Genomic DNA, 18710 nt, shown 5'->3' on the forward strand with positions numbered 1-18710 from the left:
TGAAAAAATTAACTGAGGTTTTATTTGGCATTTTGGTCCTTGTCTGTCCAAGACACATTAGGAAATAATAATAGGGTCCTTCTGAAGGGAATGAGGGAGTGGGCAGGGACAGACCATGAGGCCGACATGAGCCTCCTTGGCCTACTCAGCAGCCTCTTTCCTGAGTCCAGTTTCGGGCGTTGATGAAGAGCTGGAGCCATGGGGAGGTGGTCAGAGTGTCAAATGGAGGGGGTCGCCATGCCCACTGCCAAGGCCTCACAGTCCGCTCAGGGTGAGGCATGAGAGCCAGGTGGCGGCCATCAAGAGAGCAGACACCAGCCACTCCCCCTGGGGATCCATTGGGATTCAGGGGGTACCGTTCTGTGGGGTTCCCATCATCATCTGCCCAGTGCAGTGGAGCTAAGCCCTTGGCCTCGAGCTGGGCTTGGAGTTTCGGAGAAGAAAATGCCATGTAACCTGAGAGGGAGGGAGAAGCGAGTGAGAGCTAAGTTCCTTCATGCCCTCCACCCATCCTGCCTTCCTGGAGCCTGACCTTCACCGTGGGCGCTCCACACAGGCAGTACGGCGCCCTCCATCCCTCGCAGCATCACGGCCGGCCCGGGTCCCACACGCACACTGGTCCAGCGAGACTCATAACGCCCAGACAGGTTGTGGCGCAGCAGGAGGCCAGGCTGGGGTGCCCAGGAGTCATGGTCCGTCTCCCCTGCATCCTCATTGGGGTTGCCTCCCACCCAGCCCAGCAGCGCCAGCAACTGACAGCCATTACACACGCCCAGGCTGAAGGTGTCTGGCCGCTTCCGGAAGCGCCGCAGCTCGGCCCCAGCTTGTACATTAAAGGTCACAGCAGCTGCCCACCCTAGGAGGGAACAGGGAAGTTGGGGTAAGACTTGGAATGAAGGGGTACAGCTGCTTTTCATCCCATCATGCACTGTTACACTCCTTCAGGACCACATCCTCTGGGGGCAAGTGTAAGGGAAAAAATGAGTTTAACTGCTTACATCAGATGTTACTAACTCCTGGGCCAGCCATGGCCTGTGCTGTTTTGCGCTTGGCCAGTACAGCATTTTCAAAATTTTTTATTCAGCTGCCTAACATTTAAAACTAAGATTTCACATAAAAATCTGGATTTTTGGCTTCTATTGAAAAACAAAAAAGATCCGGCCATGCTGAGCCAGCTTTCCATCAGGACAATCCACTGGAGCAAAGTACCAACTGCCCCTTTAGACAAGACATGTGCCCAGATCGGCACAGCCCCATCCAGCCACTTGCCTCATTTAAGTTACCTGCAGGCCTTCTGCTGGTAATGAACGCACTCACTCTCAACTGGTCTTGTGTAGGTGAGAGGCCAATGCCCATTCAAGGAAGAGGGGAGCTAAGGCACCTCTTTAGGAATGTGTGGTGAGGGAGTGGGCAGAAGCCTGCACACTGACCTTTGGCAGAGCCCAGGACGTCTGCGTAGCTGAAGCCACCCACAAAGGCCACGCCGCAGAATGTGTCCAGCTTGATTGCCCCAGAGCAGAGGTCTTGCATTGTTACATCCCACACCTGGCAGGATAGGGAGGAGAAGTGTCAGAGGACACGGTCCGAGGCCCAGCCCCAGCTCTGCCAGCCACACTGCTCACCTCAAACCCAGCCAAGTGGAAGGCGTCAGCCATCTCCCGGTCTCCATTACTGCCCTCCTCTCGCAAGATGGCAACTCGGGGGGTGGGACCACCTGGGGGGAGAAGGAATATCTCTGAGCCAGAAGGTTACTCCGCACCCCAATCCCCAGAAACCTTTTCCAGGGCGGGCCCAGGCATCCAGGCCCAAGGTGCCCAGGAAGGCAAGCCTTTGCATATACTTCCTCACCAAGTTCATGGGGCAAGGATGCTTTGGGAAAAGTGGGCGGCAGGCAGTAGCTGGGCCCTGTTCGCTCCCTCAACCCCTGTTCCTCCTCTGCCACACAGCTTGGCTCTGCCTGCAGCCGGTCCAGCTGGAAACTCGTCTCCTCCCAGAGGGCTCGCAGCTGCCCAACAGGCTCCTCCAGAACCACAGCCCCGTTCACTGATACCTGGACCTAGAGGGGGTGCAAATCTATCAGAGCCTCACAGCAAGGAAGCCCAACAGTGGCCCCTCTGAGGCTGGCAGAGAGGAACCACACCTCTCCACCACATGCTGCTCTTTGCTCTTCCTCATTTCCTCACCATGGCATAGGGCCCAGCCTGGCCTGTGAGGCCCAGCTCCAGGCAGTGGAGACCAGCATCCCGGTAGTGCTTCAACACCTGAGCTAGGTCTGGTTCCTGCACCTCCAGTACCAGGCCTGGCTCCTCGGCGAACAGCACAGGCAGCACTGGGAGAACAATGGGGATGGCAGGGTGACTAGGGTGCTGTTAGGGACTCAGAGGTGGAGTTAGGGGGACATGGCCAAGGGTTGAGGAAGTGGAGGTAGGGATCAGGGTGGGGTGAGGCCTGGAAATGTGGGACCAAGAATGTGACAGCATCAGGAGATACAGGAGGTCTCAGCGGGACAGAGCCAGGAACAATGGGTGCTACCTGGCTTAGCAGTCAGAGAAGACAGCAAGGGACCGGGGAAAAGGAGGTGGGGACACTCCATTCTTTCACAGGACATGGAGTCTGCAAAGTGGGGCAGGCAACCCAGGCCTGAGTCTAGACCCCGAGGGCCTCACCATCAACTCTAGGGGCAGGGACATCCACCTCTATCCCACAATTCCCAGCAAAGGCCATCTCTAGCAGGCAGGTGATGAGACCCCCATCGCTGACATCATGGCCCGAGCAGAGGAGGCGGTCTGGAGGAAGGAGGAAAAAGCTCAGTAACCACAGGGCCCAAAACTGCTCCCTCTTGCCCCACCTTCACATGCTCAGCTGCCAAATGTCTGCCACACGTTCTGGCTACATGTACCATCCTCTCAGGGCCTCACTCACCTTTCAGCAGCCCCTGGGTGATGCTGAAGGCACGCACCAAGTTCTCAGGGAGGTCCAGGTCGGGAGGCTGCTCACCAAGCTGAGAGAAGCACTGGGCCAGAGCTGTGCCCCCCAGCCGGTGCTGCCCAGGACTCAGCGGCACATAGAGCAGATGGCCTGGGTAGACAGGGCAGGGGTGAGGGGAGATGGATGGCCCAGGAGGACTCCTCCCCAGGGTGCTGACGAGCACTGAAGTTCCCAGTAGGTGGTGGGACACTCAGACCACCAGTCCCAAAAGGCACCACAAGCCCAGCGCGGAGACAAGCGGCCCCAGCCTTTACAACGCAGACCCCAAAAAAGGACAGGCTCTAAATACACAAAGCAGTGAGGAGGGGAAGATCCCATACCTTTCCCTCCAGGACACTTGAGGTCTGGGGTCACAGTGGCTGTAATGTCTGGACAAAGAGCATAGGCTGAGATGACCAGCGACCCTGTGGAACAAGGAGTAAGAGAATAAGGTGCTAGCCCAGCCCCACAGGTCCTATCCCTCCCCCCACGGCCCCCAGACCTCACCAGGAGCCAGCACAGTCTCAGAGCTAACGCGCGCAGCCATGCTGAGGGAGTCCTTGCCACCGTCCACGGCCACACCCAGGGCCGCCATCACTGCAACCATAGCCTCGCAGGCATCAGCCAGAGCTGCACCCTCCCCTGGGAGCTTGGCTGCCCACATCCAGTTCCCACTGCACTTCACATCCTGAGAAGTGGTGGAGACTTGGCATTAGAGGGGAAGAGACAGGGAATCTGTGGGAGGGGCAGAGGGGCTGGGAGGCCGTGGGCATGAAGGGCAAGAAGGGTAACTGAATGGTGGATGTGGACGTGTCCCAAAGGCCGGGGGCTGCAGGGCAGAAGCTGTGGGGGACTCACCCGGAGGTCAGTGACTAGAGCAAACATCAGGTTGGTGAGGGCCTCGGCCACGGCCAGCCGAGCAGCGACCTTGGGGTCTAGCAGGCTCTTGATGGGCTGCTCTCCCAGGGCCGTGGCGGCCCCTACAAGCTCCTGGTGACTCAGTGCCACAACTGCCACATCAGCTAGAGGGGTCTGCAGGGGACCGACACACTGCTGCTGTGCCACGAGGCCGCTCACGGAGCGGTCCACCTGTGGAAACAGAAGGGGTTGGCAAGAACACAAGGGACAGGGACACGGGTGGTGGGAGGCCAGGCTCACCCCAAACATGCAGATAAGAGCTTAACTCTGAGGCAGGGGACCAGGCTATCAGGGTGGCTGCCCTGCCCTTGTTACTTCTCCCTCAGGCCTGGTGGACCACACAGCAGTCCCCAAGGGTGGGAGGTCAGGGGTGGGTGAGCTGAGGGAAAGGTACAGAGGTCTGAGGGACAGGGCAGAGGCTGAAAAAGGACCTTGTTGGTGAGGTAGCGCTTGCTGGCCACAGCTGGAAGCCTCAGAACCCGTTCTAGAGCCTGGCGCACACTCAGCCCAGGGGGCAAGGCCAGAGGCCGCAGCACAGGGAGATTCCTCTGGAGGAAGAACTCCTGCAACACAGATGACAGTAGAGTTGTGAGCACCTGGGGGAGGGCTGGGCACACAGGTAATAAAAACAAATACGGTAAATGGGCCAGGAAAGCGAGAAACACAGCCTCCCTTCCCACCCCACATACCTTCCGAGGCATCTTGCCCAGCACCCAATCCAGCTCTAGGTCCACAGGGGTTGGGGAAGACATTGGGGGGGCATCTCCCAGGCCATTTCTTCCCACAGGACAGTCGCGATCATCCACCAGCACTATCTACAGACCACAGGGACAGTGCCCAGAGGGAGTGAGACCATGGCCAGCAGCAAGGAGTACTTCAGAAGGCGGGGCAGAAATGTTCTTTCCACCCTGTTTGGCTTCCCCTAGTGAGTCTTAAACCCTCCCACTTCCTATATCCTGTTTCGCACATTATGTTTGCCACTAGCCGTACCCAGGCAGCTCAAGCTGCATCTGCTACTGGGGCCAACTCACTCTCCTATTTCCGGTGATGTTGCCCACAAAGCAAGTTGGGCAGCGTTCCCGGGCGCTGACACGACTCAGGAAGTCCCGGTCTGGGGTCCTCAGCAGAAGTGCATTCGATTCCTGGTACTCAGCCCCCCAGATTTCCAGGGCATTCAGGGTCGGGTCCCCGAGCTACACACCCGTGGGGGAAGAAGAAAGAGAAGAGTCAGTGGGTACTACTCCCAAGTCTCATATTCTTGCTGGGAGTAGGGGGAAGGTGGGTGGGCCAGCTGGGGCTAGCAGGGGTGGGGAGACTTTGATGGCCAGATTTCAGGGGATGAGACCCACCTGGAAGCGGCTGGTGTAAATGATGGCTCCAGCTGGGTCACTCAGCTCCTTCAGGACGTTGCCTGGTGAGAGAGTTGCAGGGAGAGGTGATAATCTGGACCTGGCCAGCGCCAGGAGATAAAAGGGCAGACCCTGACACCCAAATTCTGTGGGTCCCTGTGTGAATCACTGCTGCAGCCTCAGCACCACCTATCCCAGGGCAGCAGGCCTCCACCTCCCAACCTTGAGCCTGTCCAGAATGTATACTGGGGAGAGAATTAGACCCAGAGCTGGGCGGTGTTGCAGATTTTTGATGCCTCTCCATAAACCAAACCTGGCAGATCCCTTGTCCCAGCCCCTTCTCTCACCATTGCCACCGGCGCCCTGGTCATGGAGGCTGCAGATGGGGTTTCCCCTAGGGGCCTCCACACAAGCCCGGATCACACGGTTCATCTTCTGTTCCATCTCCGGGTCTCCCCGCTGCACAGCCCCAAAGTCCAGGTCACTGGTGTTGTCTCCCTGCACCTGGGGGAACATATGCGTAGCTCAATGCAGAGGGACGGGGTGAACCTGGCAACATCACAGCTAATAACAAGCACACCTGCAGCTATTCCTACTTACCTGTATAGATGAAGCAGCTCCGCCCCCAACTCCAATCCTGTAGACAGGACCTCCAACCTTTACAACATCCATGCCTGCAAGGAAGAAGGGCAGAATCAAACACCAGGGAAGGGACCAGAAGAAGTGTGAGTCCAAAGAAGTGTGAGGATAAAGGGAAGCTGATATTAGGGGAGAACAATGAAAAATACAAATGCACATATTCTTTGATTGGATAAACACACTTTGAGGAATTTATCCTCCAGATTTATTTGCATAGGTACAAAATCACCTATGTCCAAAATGAAACATTGCAGCATTACTTGTATTGCCAAATTTAGGAAATAATCTACATGCTAACAACAGAGAACTGACTCAGTTATGGTACATCCACACAATGAAACACTAAGCCACCAAAGAGAATTACATATGAATATGAGGCAACATGATTTCATCTGCATGAAATGATCTCCAAGGCATACTGCTAAGTGAAAAAAGCAAGGTATAGAAGTATGCACACCCATTTACAATAGCACCAAAAAGAATAAAATACTTAGGAATAAACTTTACAATAGAAATGTAAGACTTACACGCTGAAAATTATAAAATATCTTAGTAGATCTAAATAAATTAAAAGAGATCTCATGTTCATAGAGTGAATGACTTAAGATTGTTCTGATGGCAATACTCCCCAAATTGGTCTGCAGAATCAACACAACCAGCCACCTTTTTCACAGAAATGTATCAGCTGAACCTAAAATTTCTATGGAAATTTGAGGGACCTAGAATAGCCAAAATAACGTTTCTGCTTTTAAACCTTACTAGAAAGCTACAGTAATCAAGATAGTGTGATACTAGCATGTACTGTATTTCCCCGAAAATAAGACTGGGTCTTATATTAATTTTTGCTCCAAAAGACGCATTAGGGATTATTTTCAGGGGATGTCTTATTTTTTTCATGTACAACAATCTACATTTATTAATGTATAACAATCTACATTTATTCATTTATTCATCTACAAAAATCTACATTTATTCAAATACAATCATGTCATCTTCTGGAACATCGTCCTAACTCTAAACTCCGAATTCCGGCTTGAATTTCTTGTGACTCCATTTCCTGTAGAACCACCCAATCTCTCATGTCCAGCAATAGAGCTCTCCTTAAATGAGCATTTCTTGTCCATGTAGCCTGCTTGTAGTGCATTGGCAACACAGCTGTCAGTGATTTTTTTATTTATTTTTTTATTGGGGAAGGGATAAAGGACTTTATTGGGGAACAGTGTGTACTTCCAGGCCTTTTTTCCAAGTCAAGTTGTTGTCCTTTCAGTCTTAGTTGTGGAGGGCGCAGCTCAGCTCCAGGTCCAGTTGCCATTGCTAGTTGCAGGGGGCGCAGCCCAGCATCCCTTGTGGGAGTCGAACCGGCAACCTTGTGGTTGAGAGAATGCACTCCAACCAACTGAGCCATCTGGGAGCTCAGCAGCAGCTCAGCTCAAGGTGCCATGTTCAATTTTAGTTGCAGGGGGAGCTGCCCACCATCCCTTGCGGGACTCGAGGAATTGAACTGGCAACCTTGTGGCTGAGAGCCCACTGGCCCATGTGGGAATTGAACCGGCAGCCTTCGGAGTTAGGAGCATGGAGCTCTAACCACCTGAGCCACCCGGCCGGCCCTGTCAGTGATTTTATTCCATGAATTCTTCACCCAAGTCACGACCTCTTGCAGGCTGGGCTTCACAACGTTTCCATGCTCATTTCTCTCCATTCTATTTTCAATGTAGTCGTTGATTTCCATGCACAAATGGTCCTTGAATGGCTTGTTTATTGCAATAGCAAGAGCCTGGCGATAGGCAGTCATTCCTGTGGGAATCATTATTTGATCTATTCTTCTCTCTGCAAGGATATTTTTCATGTCTTTAGTGTGATGGGTGCTGGCTGAATCCCAGACTGGTAGACCTCTGTGGCCACCTCACAAAACAAGTGACAGGGTTAAATTGACCCACTTCCTTATAACTGCTTGTGTGCACCAGGTTTTTTCGGTTTCAAGAACATGAATGCCTGAAACACGTTCAACCTTATCTTTCTTGCCCTTAGTGATGATTAGAGGTGGGGCTTTCTTTCCATCCAGACGAATTGCCAAAATACAGGTAACGTGTGCACTTTCGTAACCAGTGCAGAGAATGTAGATTGATGAGGCAGCCCTCTGATCAACTGTCGCTTGAGATCCTTGGCCCATAAACACTAAAGCTTCTTCCATAGCAATCATGTTGGAGAGTTGGTATTTAGAAAAGTCGATGCCATCAGCAAAGGACTTGAATGCAGGTGCACGTTTAATAACTTCAGCATCTTCCAGCTTGAACAGTGTTGTCGATCTTAGAGACAGTTCATATCGCTGAAGGAAGCCATCCAGCCAGTGTTGTGATGCTTTGAATTCTTCTGGGGATATTTCTAACTGTGGTGCCATTGCAAGGGCAAATGCTTGAATATAAGCCCTGCGCACAACCAAAGCCTTTGCTCTCCTGTCAGCAATCCATTCACAGATGATATCTTCCAGCTCAGGAAAAAATGGTTGCCGACCTGATCCACACTTGTGCTTCTTAGAATTTCCCTCGTCTACCTATTGACTGAGGTTATCGTACTCTGCTCGCCATTTTCGGACCATTCAGAGTTTCAACTTCCTCTTTTTGCAGAAAACTGTAAGATTCTTGCCCCGGAGTCTTCCACAATTCCTTTCTTGTACTCACTGGAATAGCTCTTTCTTTTTGCACTCATCTTGTCTGGGGGTCAAAATATTGTTCCCTTTAAATCTACCATTAAATCAAGTGTTAATTGAAGACTTAACGAGACAGGAGTGGCGACAAAAATGATGACAGTTAAGAATGATGGTCCACACAAAAGCGACGAAAAATTGCAGGCACCAAAATTCAGAAAACGTTTCTTTTTCACACCAGTGCATTAAGTACGTCCATTACAACACATGACATATTGAATTAGGAAGATTCCTATTAGATACAACCACGTCCGTTCATTACCAAGTGCACACGTCATTCGTGCGTTGTGTCTGTACTACAATTGGTCATTCGCCAGTAAGTCTCAAATTCATCTTTTTACATAGGCGTTTACCTCTCGTCCAAAGGCGCCCACTTGGGTATTTACAAATAATTATAATTTATATTATCATTTATTTTAAGTATTAATGTCAATAATATTATTTTATTATATATTAATATAATTATTTTATAATTTAATACGTCTATCGTGTGTTGCAATGGACGTACTAAATGCATCCATTTGGCTGATGATCTTAACTGGGGCTTACTTTTGGGGTAGGGCTTATATTACGAGCATCCTGAAAAATCATGCTAGGGCTTGTTTTCCAATTAGGTCTTATTTTCAGGGAAATACGGTATATATAGATCAAGGCATTAGAACTGTTGAGTCCATAAATGAACCCATACATCAATGGCCAACTGATTTTTGACAAGAGTCCCAAGACAATTCAATGGGGTAAGAAAAGTCTTTTCAAAAGGTAGCGTTAGGATAACTGGATGTTCATACATGACCCCTTCTTGACACCATATATAAAAATTAACTTAAAATGTCACAGACCTAAATGTAAGAGCTAAAAGCTATAAAAATATTACAAGAAAACACCCAAGTAAATCTTTGTGACCTTGGTTTCTTTGCCATGACACTAAAACCACAAGCAACAAAAGAAAAAGCAGATAAATTGTATTTTACCAAAATTAAAAACATTTGTGCTCCAGAGGATATCATGAAGAAAGTAAAAAGACAGCATCCAGAATGGAAGAAAATATTTGCAAATCATCTATCCAGAATATATAAAGAACCCTTACACCTCTATAAAAAAAAAAAAAAAAGACCAATAACCTAATTTAAAAATAGACAAACGATCTGAATAGATATTGCTCCAAGGAAAACACACAAATAGTCGACAAGCATATGAAATGATGCTCAACATCATTAGTGATCAGGGAAATGCAAATCAAAACCACAATGAGACACCACTTCACATACGTTATGATGACTACAATCAAAGAGAAAGCTAAGAACAAATGGTGAGGATTTAGAGAAATTGGAACCCTCATCCACTGCTGGGGTTGGAGGATGTAAAATGGTGCACTGCATTGGAAAACAGTCTGGCAGTTTTTTAAAAGGTGAATCTAGTCCCCATGTGACCCAGCAATTCCACTCTTAGTTATATATCCAAAAAAAGAATGTAAGTACATAGAAAACTTGTACATGAATGTTTATAGTAGCATTACTGATTAGACAAAAACTGTCTAACAACTGATGAATGGATAAACAAAATGTGATATACCTATTCAATGGAATATAATTCAGCCATAAAAAGGAATGAAGTACTGATATATACTGAGAGATGGATGAACCCTGAAGACATCATGTTAAATGCAAGAAGCCAGACACAAAAGGCCAAGTATTGGATGATTCCATTTATATGAAATGTCCAGAATAGGCAAATCCATAGAGACAGAAAGTAGATTAGTGGTTGCCAGAGGCTGAGGAAGGGGGAATGGGGTGTGACTGCTAATGGGTAGAGGGTTTCTTTCTGGGGTGATAAAAATGCTCTGGAATTAGTGGTGATCAATGTACAACTTTGAGAATATACTAAAAACCACTAACTAGTATACTTTAAAAGGGTGAACTTTATGGCACATGAACTACATCTTAATAATACAGTAAAAGGAAAAGATGTGTGCACATATGTTACTTGCTTTTTTTTAAAGGGTCAAATATACATATGGATCTGTGTACATATGCAGGAAGTGTCTCTGCTAGAATACAAAAGTGACTAACACTGCTTACCTCTAGGGAGGGAAACTGGGTGGCTGGAGGTGAGGGGAAGCAGAGTTTTCATTGCAGAACCTTTCTGCCTTTGAAATTCTGCACCATGTGACTGGGTTAACCTATTTAATACATGGGATCTGGTCTTCATCTTGATTCCACCAGAGCACCTCGCACAGAGCCTAGCAAATGACGGGTGCTTAATAAATGTTGCCCAATTAAACTGAGCTAGCAGATAAAAGTCCGTGGCACAGAGCAGGCACTGGTGGGCCCCTGCCAGGCAGAAGTAAACAAGTAAGGAGACAGAGGCACACAGACTGAGATGGTGCCACTGGCATAAAGCCCTGTCCTGCCTTGAAAACCTGTATTAGGGAGAAGAGACATGAGCTGAGGTCAAAAACTAATCACTGAAGTGTCCTCTAAATTCCCCTCTTGCAGCTGCCATGTGCTGGGGAGAAAGCTGGCTGGACATGGAGAAAGTTGGTGAGCTCTTCTTACCTGGCTCTGGGGGCTCCTTGCTCACATGCTCAGCTTCCATGGACCCAATGCCCCCACTAAACATGATGGGCTTGATCCACTCACGCCGCTGGCCATCTGGGAGCTGGAGGCCGAAAGAACGAGCAAAGCCTGGAGCATGGACATCACAGGGAGAGGGGATGCGGTCCAATCACCCAGTTTCCTCAGCGCTCACTTGGTCACACACCGCACCCCACCTCTGGGACTAGGTATCTATTATCCCCCACATCCCCCAGCCTCACCGGCCAGCACTGGTTCTCCAAACTTGTTGCCATAGTCAGAAGCCCCATTACTGGCCTCAATGGCAACCTCCAGGGGTCGGGCAAAGTTCCCAGGATACTGGAAACTCGGATCTTCCCAGGGCAGACTGTAACCTGGGAGGGAAAGAGAAAGTTGGATGGACTTTAAAGATGGAAGACAGAGGTGCCAGTCCTTTGGGAAGAGTCTAAGCTACCAAGGACTACCTGCATGGGTGGAATGTCCCACTTTAGGAAGCCTTATTGTGGGAAGGTATAAATCATTGGTCTTGCTCCCTACCTCCCGTACCAGCCTTCCTTCTGACTCTTGGAACCAGAGTTCTCAAGCCTTTCTAAGTAATTGGACTTGGGGACAGGTGGTAGTCATAAGTTCGACCCCGTATCACATTTTCTAGCTGAGTGGATACTAGTTTAATAAAGAAAATTATGGTTCTGCAAAGGCAGTCTGGCAGCCTGGGTCTCCCCAGGCCTATAGTACAGGCCCTATGACCTTGATCAGTGAAAGGCCATTTACTCTAGAGCCCTCCCTCCCAAGGAAAGATGACCCAGGATGACCTTTGACCTAAGAGATAAAAGTGTTCAGTGCCTGCTAGGACAAGGAATCTGGAAGGAGAGATGGCTATAGAGGAAAAAGATGGCACCTGGAATGTGCAGGTTTCCAAAGCAATAGCCAGCAGTGCCAGCCACCACGTGGGCCCCACGGCCCGTGCACTGGACATCTCGGATCCGGCCCCCCGTGCCTGTAGTTGCACCGCTGAAGGGGGCTACTCCTGTGAAGAGAGCGGGGAGAAGTATAGGTACTGAAGAGACAAACCCCAGCCCTGACCACCCCATTGAAAAGAAGGACAACGGGCCTACTTGATTGTTTTTCCCAGGCCCAACCCCAGGGGCCTGGGACCTTCACCCTACCCTACACTCTCTGATCTATCCCTCCTGGGACCCAGCTCACCTGTGGGGAAGTTGTGGGTCTCTGCTGTGAAGACAACATGTCTCAGCCCCTTCTGTTGCTGGAAGCAGCTTGGCTGTGTGGGGTCCTCAGGCCGCAGAAATCGGACTTCCCTCCCCTGGATTGCACTGTGGAAAGAGCCGCTCTGGACCTTGCTTCCTTCCTAGGATCTGTGTTTACCCTACCAGGCCCTGGGGCCTTTCCTCCCTTAGGCCTGAAGTTACCCCAGACTAGGGCACAGCCTACCTGCTGTTATCACAGAACTTGAGGACGTTGTTGGGGTTTGAGGACTCCTGGGTGCTCATGATGGACTCAAACAGCGACTGTGCCACCTTCTGCCCATCCAGGTGAAGCTGGCCCTTGAAGAACCAGTGTCGGCTGTGTTCACTGCAGGGGGTGACACAAGGAGGGGAAGACAAGAGTGGAAACATGGGGTCATTTCTCAGGCCTTGCCATGTCTTCTCACCAGCAGTTACAGCCAACTTATACTTAGATAGTAAGTCAAAATATGTTCCCATAATCTTCAAATATTCTGTCATTGTAGATTGTCCAGATCCAAAGTGAAGAGAAAACCAAGATTTGAATGTAGACTACTGGATGGATGGGGAGTCCAAGCCTCAAACAGACTCAAGGAGGCCCGCAAGGCAAGAGAAAGGCATGAAGGCAAGTTCCTAATGGTCTTCCCTTCCAATCGCCACAGGCTTTACCTCAGAACATCCCCAATCCTCCCCACCTATTGGACTGAGCCAAGTCGAAGGCCTCCACAGTGCTAGGGTTCCGCTGCAGCTCCTGGAAGCGCTTGGTGTAGAAATCCAGGTCCCAGGAGTCTAGGGCCAGACCTAGGAGACAAACCCCAAAAGAGCTGACTGTTGGACTCAGGCTACCATTTCCCAGGTCTCAGAATCCCTACTATCCTAGCCTGGGCCTTCCTCCCAGGGACCCCTGCTTACCTAGCTCCTGGTTGGCTTTCTCTAGGGCAGGCCGGCCCTCAGCCAGTATATTGATTGGGCCGTTGAGGGGTGTTGGGATGTTACCAAGGGAGAAGCTCTGGATGGGACAGGGGAAGCGCTGCTCTGTCATCCGGTCATGCAGGGTCGCCAAAGCGATGGCCTCCATCTCAGCTGAAGGGGGGTGGACAAACTGGGGGTGGAGACACACAGAGAGGTTAAGAGGTGGAGAGCTGAAGAACGGACAAAACCCAAGCCATATAAGGCCAGCCCAGTTCCAGCCCATATGGAACCTTTGTCCAGATTACAAAGATGCCCTTTCTAGGCATGATGTCAGGATGCACAGATTAGTAAGGGCAGCACAGGCTGGATTTCTGTCCCATTCGCTCCTCAACCAGATGCCCTCAGGGAGTGAATAACCTGCAAACAGGGCAGGCCTAAAGCCAGGAGCTCCTCCCCGCTTCTCCCATTATTTGCCTAGAGTTTAGAACCCAATCTCTCCTCTCTGGCCCATCCCCCCTTAGCCCCCCACCCTGATTGCCTGCCACCTCACCGAGAGCAGGTAGCGCCGGGTAATCTCCACGCGGTCCACAGCCCCCAGCCCAGCGGCCCAGCACACGGACACGATGTTTGTAGATGTTGGGGTGGAGAAGTTCAGCCTGAGGAGCGGGCCAAATGGCTAGGACCTCAGAGCCCCAGCCGAGAAGGTGCATCCTGCCCACTCCTGCTGTCCAATCTCCCATCTCTACTTCCCCCACCACTGGCCTTCAGCCTCAGACATGGGCACCAAGAAACCTGCTTTCAAAGGTCACTCAAATCTATTAACTGTCCTTCTAGCATCAAAATGCTTGGATTTCAACTTCTCAGAATGCAACCTGTTTGACTTCTAGAACACGTCTGGGAACTAGCTCAGTTTTCAAAGGCATGTTCCTACATGGGATGGGGAAGGCATACGCATGGCTTTCTAGGCAGGGAGTAGGACAGAGCAAAGGAAAAACAAATCTCCTCAGGATCACAAGAGGAGGAAGCAAAGGACTGGAAGTGGAAGGGGTGGGCAGTGTGTTTGAAAGAGACTATGTGCCTGGAACATGGAAGGAGCTGCCCCAGGGAAAATGCTTGCCTCGGCCCGACCTCCAGCAGAAGGTCACTGGAGCCAGGAAGGAGCCAGGATTCCTGAGAAACATCATCCTGTAACAAGGGGCAGCCAAACAGCCACGTCAACTTCTTCATCTCCTTAGCAGTCGGGAGGGATTCAGCTGCAGGGAAACAGGCCATGGGTACCTTGAGACACTGCCCCTGGCACTGGGGTACCTCCCTCAAGAAGCCAATAGCTGGCCCAACCTGTCCAGTTCACATTGTAGCACAGCTCGGTCTTGACACTCTGCAGTTCTGGCAGTTTCCCCTGCAGCTTCCTTCGAGAGTGGCCAAAGGCTGCACCCTCATGGCCAGAGGGACGGACATAGAAATGAAGGACTGAGGACATCTCTTCAGGTGTCCCCTGCTGGAGAGATGAGTTAGGTTCCTGGAAAGCAACATTAACGGTTATCTGTTGAACCAATTTCAAGTTCCAAGGACAGTTGAGGCTTTGGAAGCATTAGGGATTGGTAGGGAAAGTAATAGGGGGATTCAGAGAAACAAGGTAACCTGAAAATGTCAAGGTGTTGAGGATTTTAACAAACCCTATAAACTGTGGATTTTAGTGATGTGGGACCGGGGTACACAGGTACATCCTTGACACGTGGTACTTGTGCACCTACACTTTGCGGGGCCCCAGGCAAGTTCTTAGAAACACAACTGTGAACCAGACAAACACCACTTCTGCCCTCATAGTTTACATTTTATTGAGGGAGACAGGCAAGTACCCACACATTTCAAGTCCTGTGTGGTTAAGGCCAAGGGATTATAGGTACCAACCTAGCACTTTAGGAGTTGGGAAAGACTTCCTGGGAAAAATAGCATCTACGCATAAACCTGGAGGATGAGCTGCACTGGGCCTGGCTGGTGAAGTCAAATGATATTAGGTTGGTGCAAAAGTAATTGCGGTTTAAAGTTAAAAATAATTGCAAAAACCGCAATTACTTTTACACCAACCTAATAGTTCCTTTACTTCAGTGCTTCAAAATATTATGTCCCTGCTCAAGGTCAATCCAAAGCCTTTAGCCTGACATTCAAAGGCTCTCCACATCTATCCCCAACTACCTTTCCAACTTCTGATCCCTTTGCTTCTCAGCAGGACCCTAGCTTTACTAGCCAAACCCTGCCTGGGCTCCTCTCCATCCCTTTGTCCCCTCCTAGAACCTCTATGCTTACTCCCATTCTATCCAAAGCCTCCCTATTCTTCAAGATGAATACAGGTCTCACCAATTCTGGGAAGCTCTCCTCCCTGCCCAGTGCTCAGGGCTTCTCATCTGTGCCATTCATTCAGCTCTGATCATACACATAGGGGCTCACAGATGTATACGACCTCTTCCCAAGGAAGCATGAGGAAGGGACGCTCACTGCCTCACTTCTCCACCTGAACAACTAACTCACAGGCACCTCAAACCTAACTTACTCAAAGCTGAATTTGACTACTCTGTCAAGGTCACCAAGGATTACAATGTTGCCAATCCAGAGGTCACTTAACTTCTTATCTTACTCAACCTCAGCAGTATTTGACTTATTCATTCTCTACTTCTTGAAACACCCTCCTCTCTCGGCTTCAACTACACCACTCTCCTGATATTCCTCTACCTTCCAGTTGCTACTTCTCAGTCACCTGTGCTGGCTCCTATTCTTCTGATCTACCTCTAAATGTTGGGTGCCCTGGGCTCTGTACTTCGTTCTCTTCCATCGACCTGCTCTTCCTAAGTGACCTCATCCAGACCCATGGCTTTAAATACCATCCAATAGACTGAACCAATGAAATTGCTAGCATTCAACCATTTTTAACCAAAAGTGGCAATTTCACACAACTCAAGTTAACATCTGCCAATGGATTCCATAACTTTATTCAACCCTGACTCTCCCTGAAACTCCAAACTAGTACATTCAGATGTTTACATGACATCTTCCCATAAATGTCTCATAAATATAGATGGTAGAATGTTTGAGCCAAAACAGAAATTTTGATTTATCATTTCTCCAGACCTGCTGTTCTCCCAGTCTTCTCCATCTCAACACAATCATCCATTTGGTCACTCAAGCCAAAAACACTGTAGTCAACCTTAATTCTTCTTTCCCTGAGCTCTCTCTATACCCGATCCATCAGCAAATTCATTTCCAAACATATCCCAAATCTGTCCACATCCTTTCATCTTTGCTACCATCATTCTAGTGCATGTCACCACCATCACTCACTTGATGTAATACACCGGCCTTCTGACCAGTACCCAATTCCACTCCTGCCACAATCCACTTGCCACATGTCAGCATAAATGAGATCATAGCTTCTCATTACACATGGTATAACATTCCAACTCAGTACCTTCGCTTACCTGGTCTGGCCACAGCCTACCTTTCCAACAGTATCTCATGCCACTATCCATCTCACCCAGAAGGCACCACCACATTGACTCCTTTTCTATTCCGCTAACTTGCCAAGTTCAGTTCCCATAGGCATTTTTCTCCCCCTGACACTTGCATGGCTAGCTCTTTCTTGTTATTTAGATTTCAGGAGAACTGCACTTTCTTGGAAAGGATTTCTTTGACCAACTGCTCTGAAGTACCGTGTTCCCCTGAAAATAAGACCAGGTCTTATACCGTACTTCTCCAAAAATAAAATTAATTTTTTGCTCCAAGACACATTAAGGCATATTTTCAGGGTATGTCTTATTTTTTCATGTACAACAATCTACATTTATTCAAATACATTCATGTCATCTTCTTCTGGAACATCGTCATAACGTACTAAATGAGTCCGTCTGGCTGACCTTAACTGGGGCTTATTTTTGGGGTAGGTTTTATTTTGGGGGAAACACGGTAACCACTATCAGATGGCCCTATTTTAATTTCCTATACAGTACTTATCTGACATTTTATTTTTAGCTCTATCTTCCCCATTAGAACAAAATCTCCATGTGGGCATGGACTGTAGCTGTTTTATCACATTGGATTACCAAGGCTTAGAACAAAACCTCAGGCTTAGAAAGGAAAAAAATCTAAAATTCATTGACTGACTGAATGAACTCTCGATTTCCATCACTCACCAGTCCCTCCCGTCTTTCAGGCCAGGCCTCATTTCAGTAGAAGGTACTTCTGCCAGGTCAGTCCATCCTGATCCCTCCATTCCACACCACGCTGATCACACTTTCCTAAGTTAGGTCCCTCACAACTGTCCTCCCTACCATAATTCCTTCACAGGAATGATCACATCCTGAAATCACTTTGTTTATTAGACCACTTGATTTTCGTGTATCATTCCCAGTGAAATAAAAGCTCCAAGAACGCGGGGACAGAGTTGTCTGTATCAGGGCTGTATCCCCAACGACTAGCATGGTGCCTGAAATAAAGTAGGGGGTCGACAGATTTTGTTGTGGTTGGGGATGAGTTTACGTAGGGTAATAGGTCCCGGGGGCCCAATAGATGCCCGCATTAAAGCAAGCCGGCGGGAACCCGACCCACGCAGATCGGCCTCGTGGGGATACTGAAGCCGCCTGGATCAGGCCTAGAGTGGGTGGTGAAGGGCTGCAGCAAACAAGGGGTTCCTGCTTTAAATGTGTTAAAAATTAATAAATTTTAGCCATACGCACGTGAAAGCCGTTCTCTAGGTCCCGGAGCTCCTCGAATAGCGGCGCGCTGAGCACATCATCCGCCGGCGCCGGGATGCTGGGCGGGGAGGAGGCGGAGTCGGAGCCGAGAACGCGCCGGCTGATGACGTCACAGGCCGAGCCTCCAGTGAGCGCCCGCGCGGGCAGCGGTTCGCGCTTGTCTTCCCGCGGAAGATCCTCGGCGCTGTCATGGCTGCGTGCCGGGGTCAGGCTCCTGGCTCCGTGAGTGCTGTTCTCCGTCCCTCGTCCTTTTTTTCTTGTGTGTCCCGGATTTTTGCTTCTCTTGTTCACTCCACCTTGCCTTTTTGCCTCCCTCACTTCGCTGGTCGCGCCCGGGCCAAGGGGAGCCTCTGAGGCTGCTCATTCTGCCCCTCACTGGTTCTGCGAATATACGTATTTAGTCCTTCATTCCTGCGGCGCCCGCTGTGAGCCTTAACCACGTCTCGGTCCACTCTCGAGGCTTCAAGCCCAGTGGGAAGCCAGGAGCAGACTAATGGAGAACTGTGGTCTGTGGGTTCTTGGGGGAAGACCCCAGACGCAACTGTAACTGGTAATTAGGGGAAGTTTTTGAGACCCAAAGTGCGTGTAGGAGTTAGCAAAGCAAAAACAAAAACAAAAAAAACACTGAAAGGGATTTCAAGGCGGAGGCAAAGACATGTTCA

At 49.7% G+C, this 18710-nt stretch overlaps 2 protein-coding genes across 4 annotated transcripts in view; one reads left to right on the forward strand and one right to left on the reverse strand.

The window, feature by feature from the left end:
* PFAS (phosphoribosylformylglycinamidine synthase) lies at positions 1 to 18160 on the reverse strand. Of its 2 annotated transcripts, none has more exons than XM_019745140.2 (28): positions 18031 to 18160; positions 14642 to 14822; positions 14421 to 14556; positions 13854 to 13959; positions 13304 to 13493; positions 13087 to 13192; positions 12600 to 12740; positions 12357 to 12481; positions 12049 to 12177; positions 11393 to 11524; positions 11133 to 11261; positions 5835 to 5908; positions 5582 to 5738; positions 5235 to 5296; positions 4917 to 5078; positions 4575 to 4700; positions 4317 to 4448; positions 3826 to 4056; positions 3475 to 3655; positions 3309 to 3392; positions 2923 to 3078; positions 2667 to 2786; positions 2184 to 2329; positions 1849 to 2056; positions 1623 to 1714; positions 1431 to 1545; positions 533 to 856; positions 1 to 456 (listed from the first exon to the last, which is right to left on the reverse strand). In XM_019745140.2, exons 2-28 carry the CDS (start codon positions 14781 to 14783, stop codon positions 146 to 148), a joined length of 4017 nt encoding a protein of 1338 aa, XP_019600699.2. In that variant the 5' UTR covers positions 14784 to 14822; positions 18031 to 18160; the 3' UTR covers positions 1 to 145. The 2 variants fall into 2 exon arrangements, with proteins under 2 accessions (XP_019600699.2, XP_074175450.1); XM_074319349.1 differs by having other exon boundaries at positions 14642 to 14798; positions 18031 to 18097.
* The window catches only part of CTC1 (CST telomere replication complex component 1), an 18962-nt gene continuing 18332 nt past the window's right edge, over positions 18081 to 18710 (forward strand). The window contains exon 1 of one of the 2 annotated variants that reach the window (XM_019745141.2): positions 18081 to 18270. In XM_019745141.2, the coding sequence (XP_019600700.2) occupies positions 18238 to 18270 (33 nt within the window). In that variant the 5' untranslated portion in view covers positions 18081 to 18237. The remainder of the gene's footprint in view (positions 18271 to 18710) is intronic. The other variant, XM_019745142.2, reaches the window with a different exon arrangement.

Source organism: Rhinolophus sinicus, linkage group LG15, assembly GCF_036562045.2.
Source record: "Rhinolophus sinicus isolate RSC01 linkage group LG15, ASM3656204v1, whole genome shotgun sequence".
Lineage (NCBI taxonomy): Eukaryota > Metazoa > Chordata > Mammalia > Chiroptera > Rhinolophidae > Rhinolophus > Rhinolophus sinicus.

Coding starts and splice junctions, on each gene's coding strand:
- PFAS (XM_019745140.2), bottom strand. CDS start 14,783: ATGTCCTCAGTCCTTCATTTCTATGTCCGTCCCTCTGGCCATGAGGGT. Junction 12,741..13,086: donor GACTTGGCTCAGTCCAATAG/GTGGGGAGGATT, acceptor CACCCCCTGCAG/TGAACACAGCCGACACTGGT. Junction 5,909..11,132: donor CAAGGAGCCCCCAGAGCCAG/GTAAGAAGAGCT, acceptor TCTTCCTTGCAG/GCATGGATGTTGTAAAGGTT.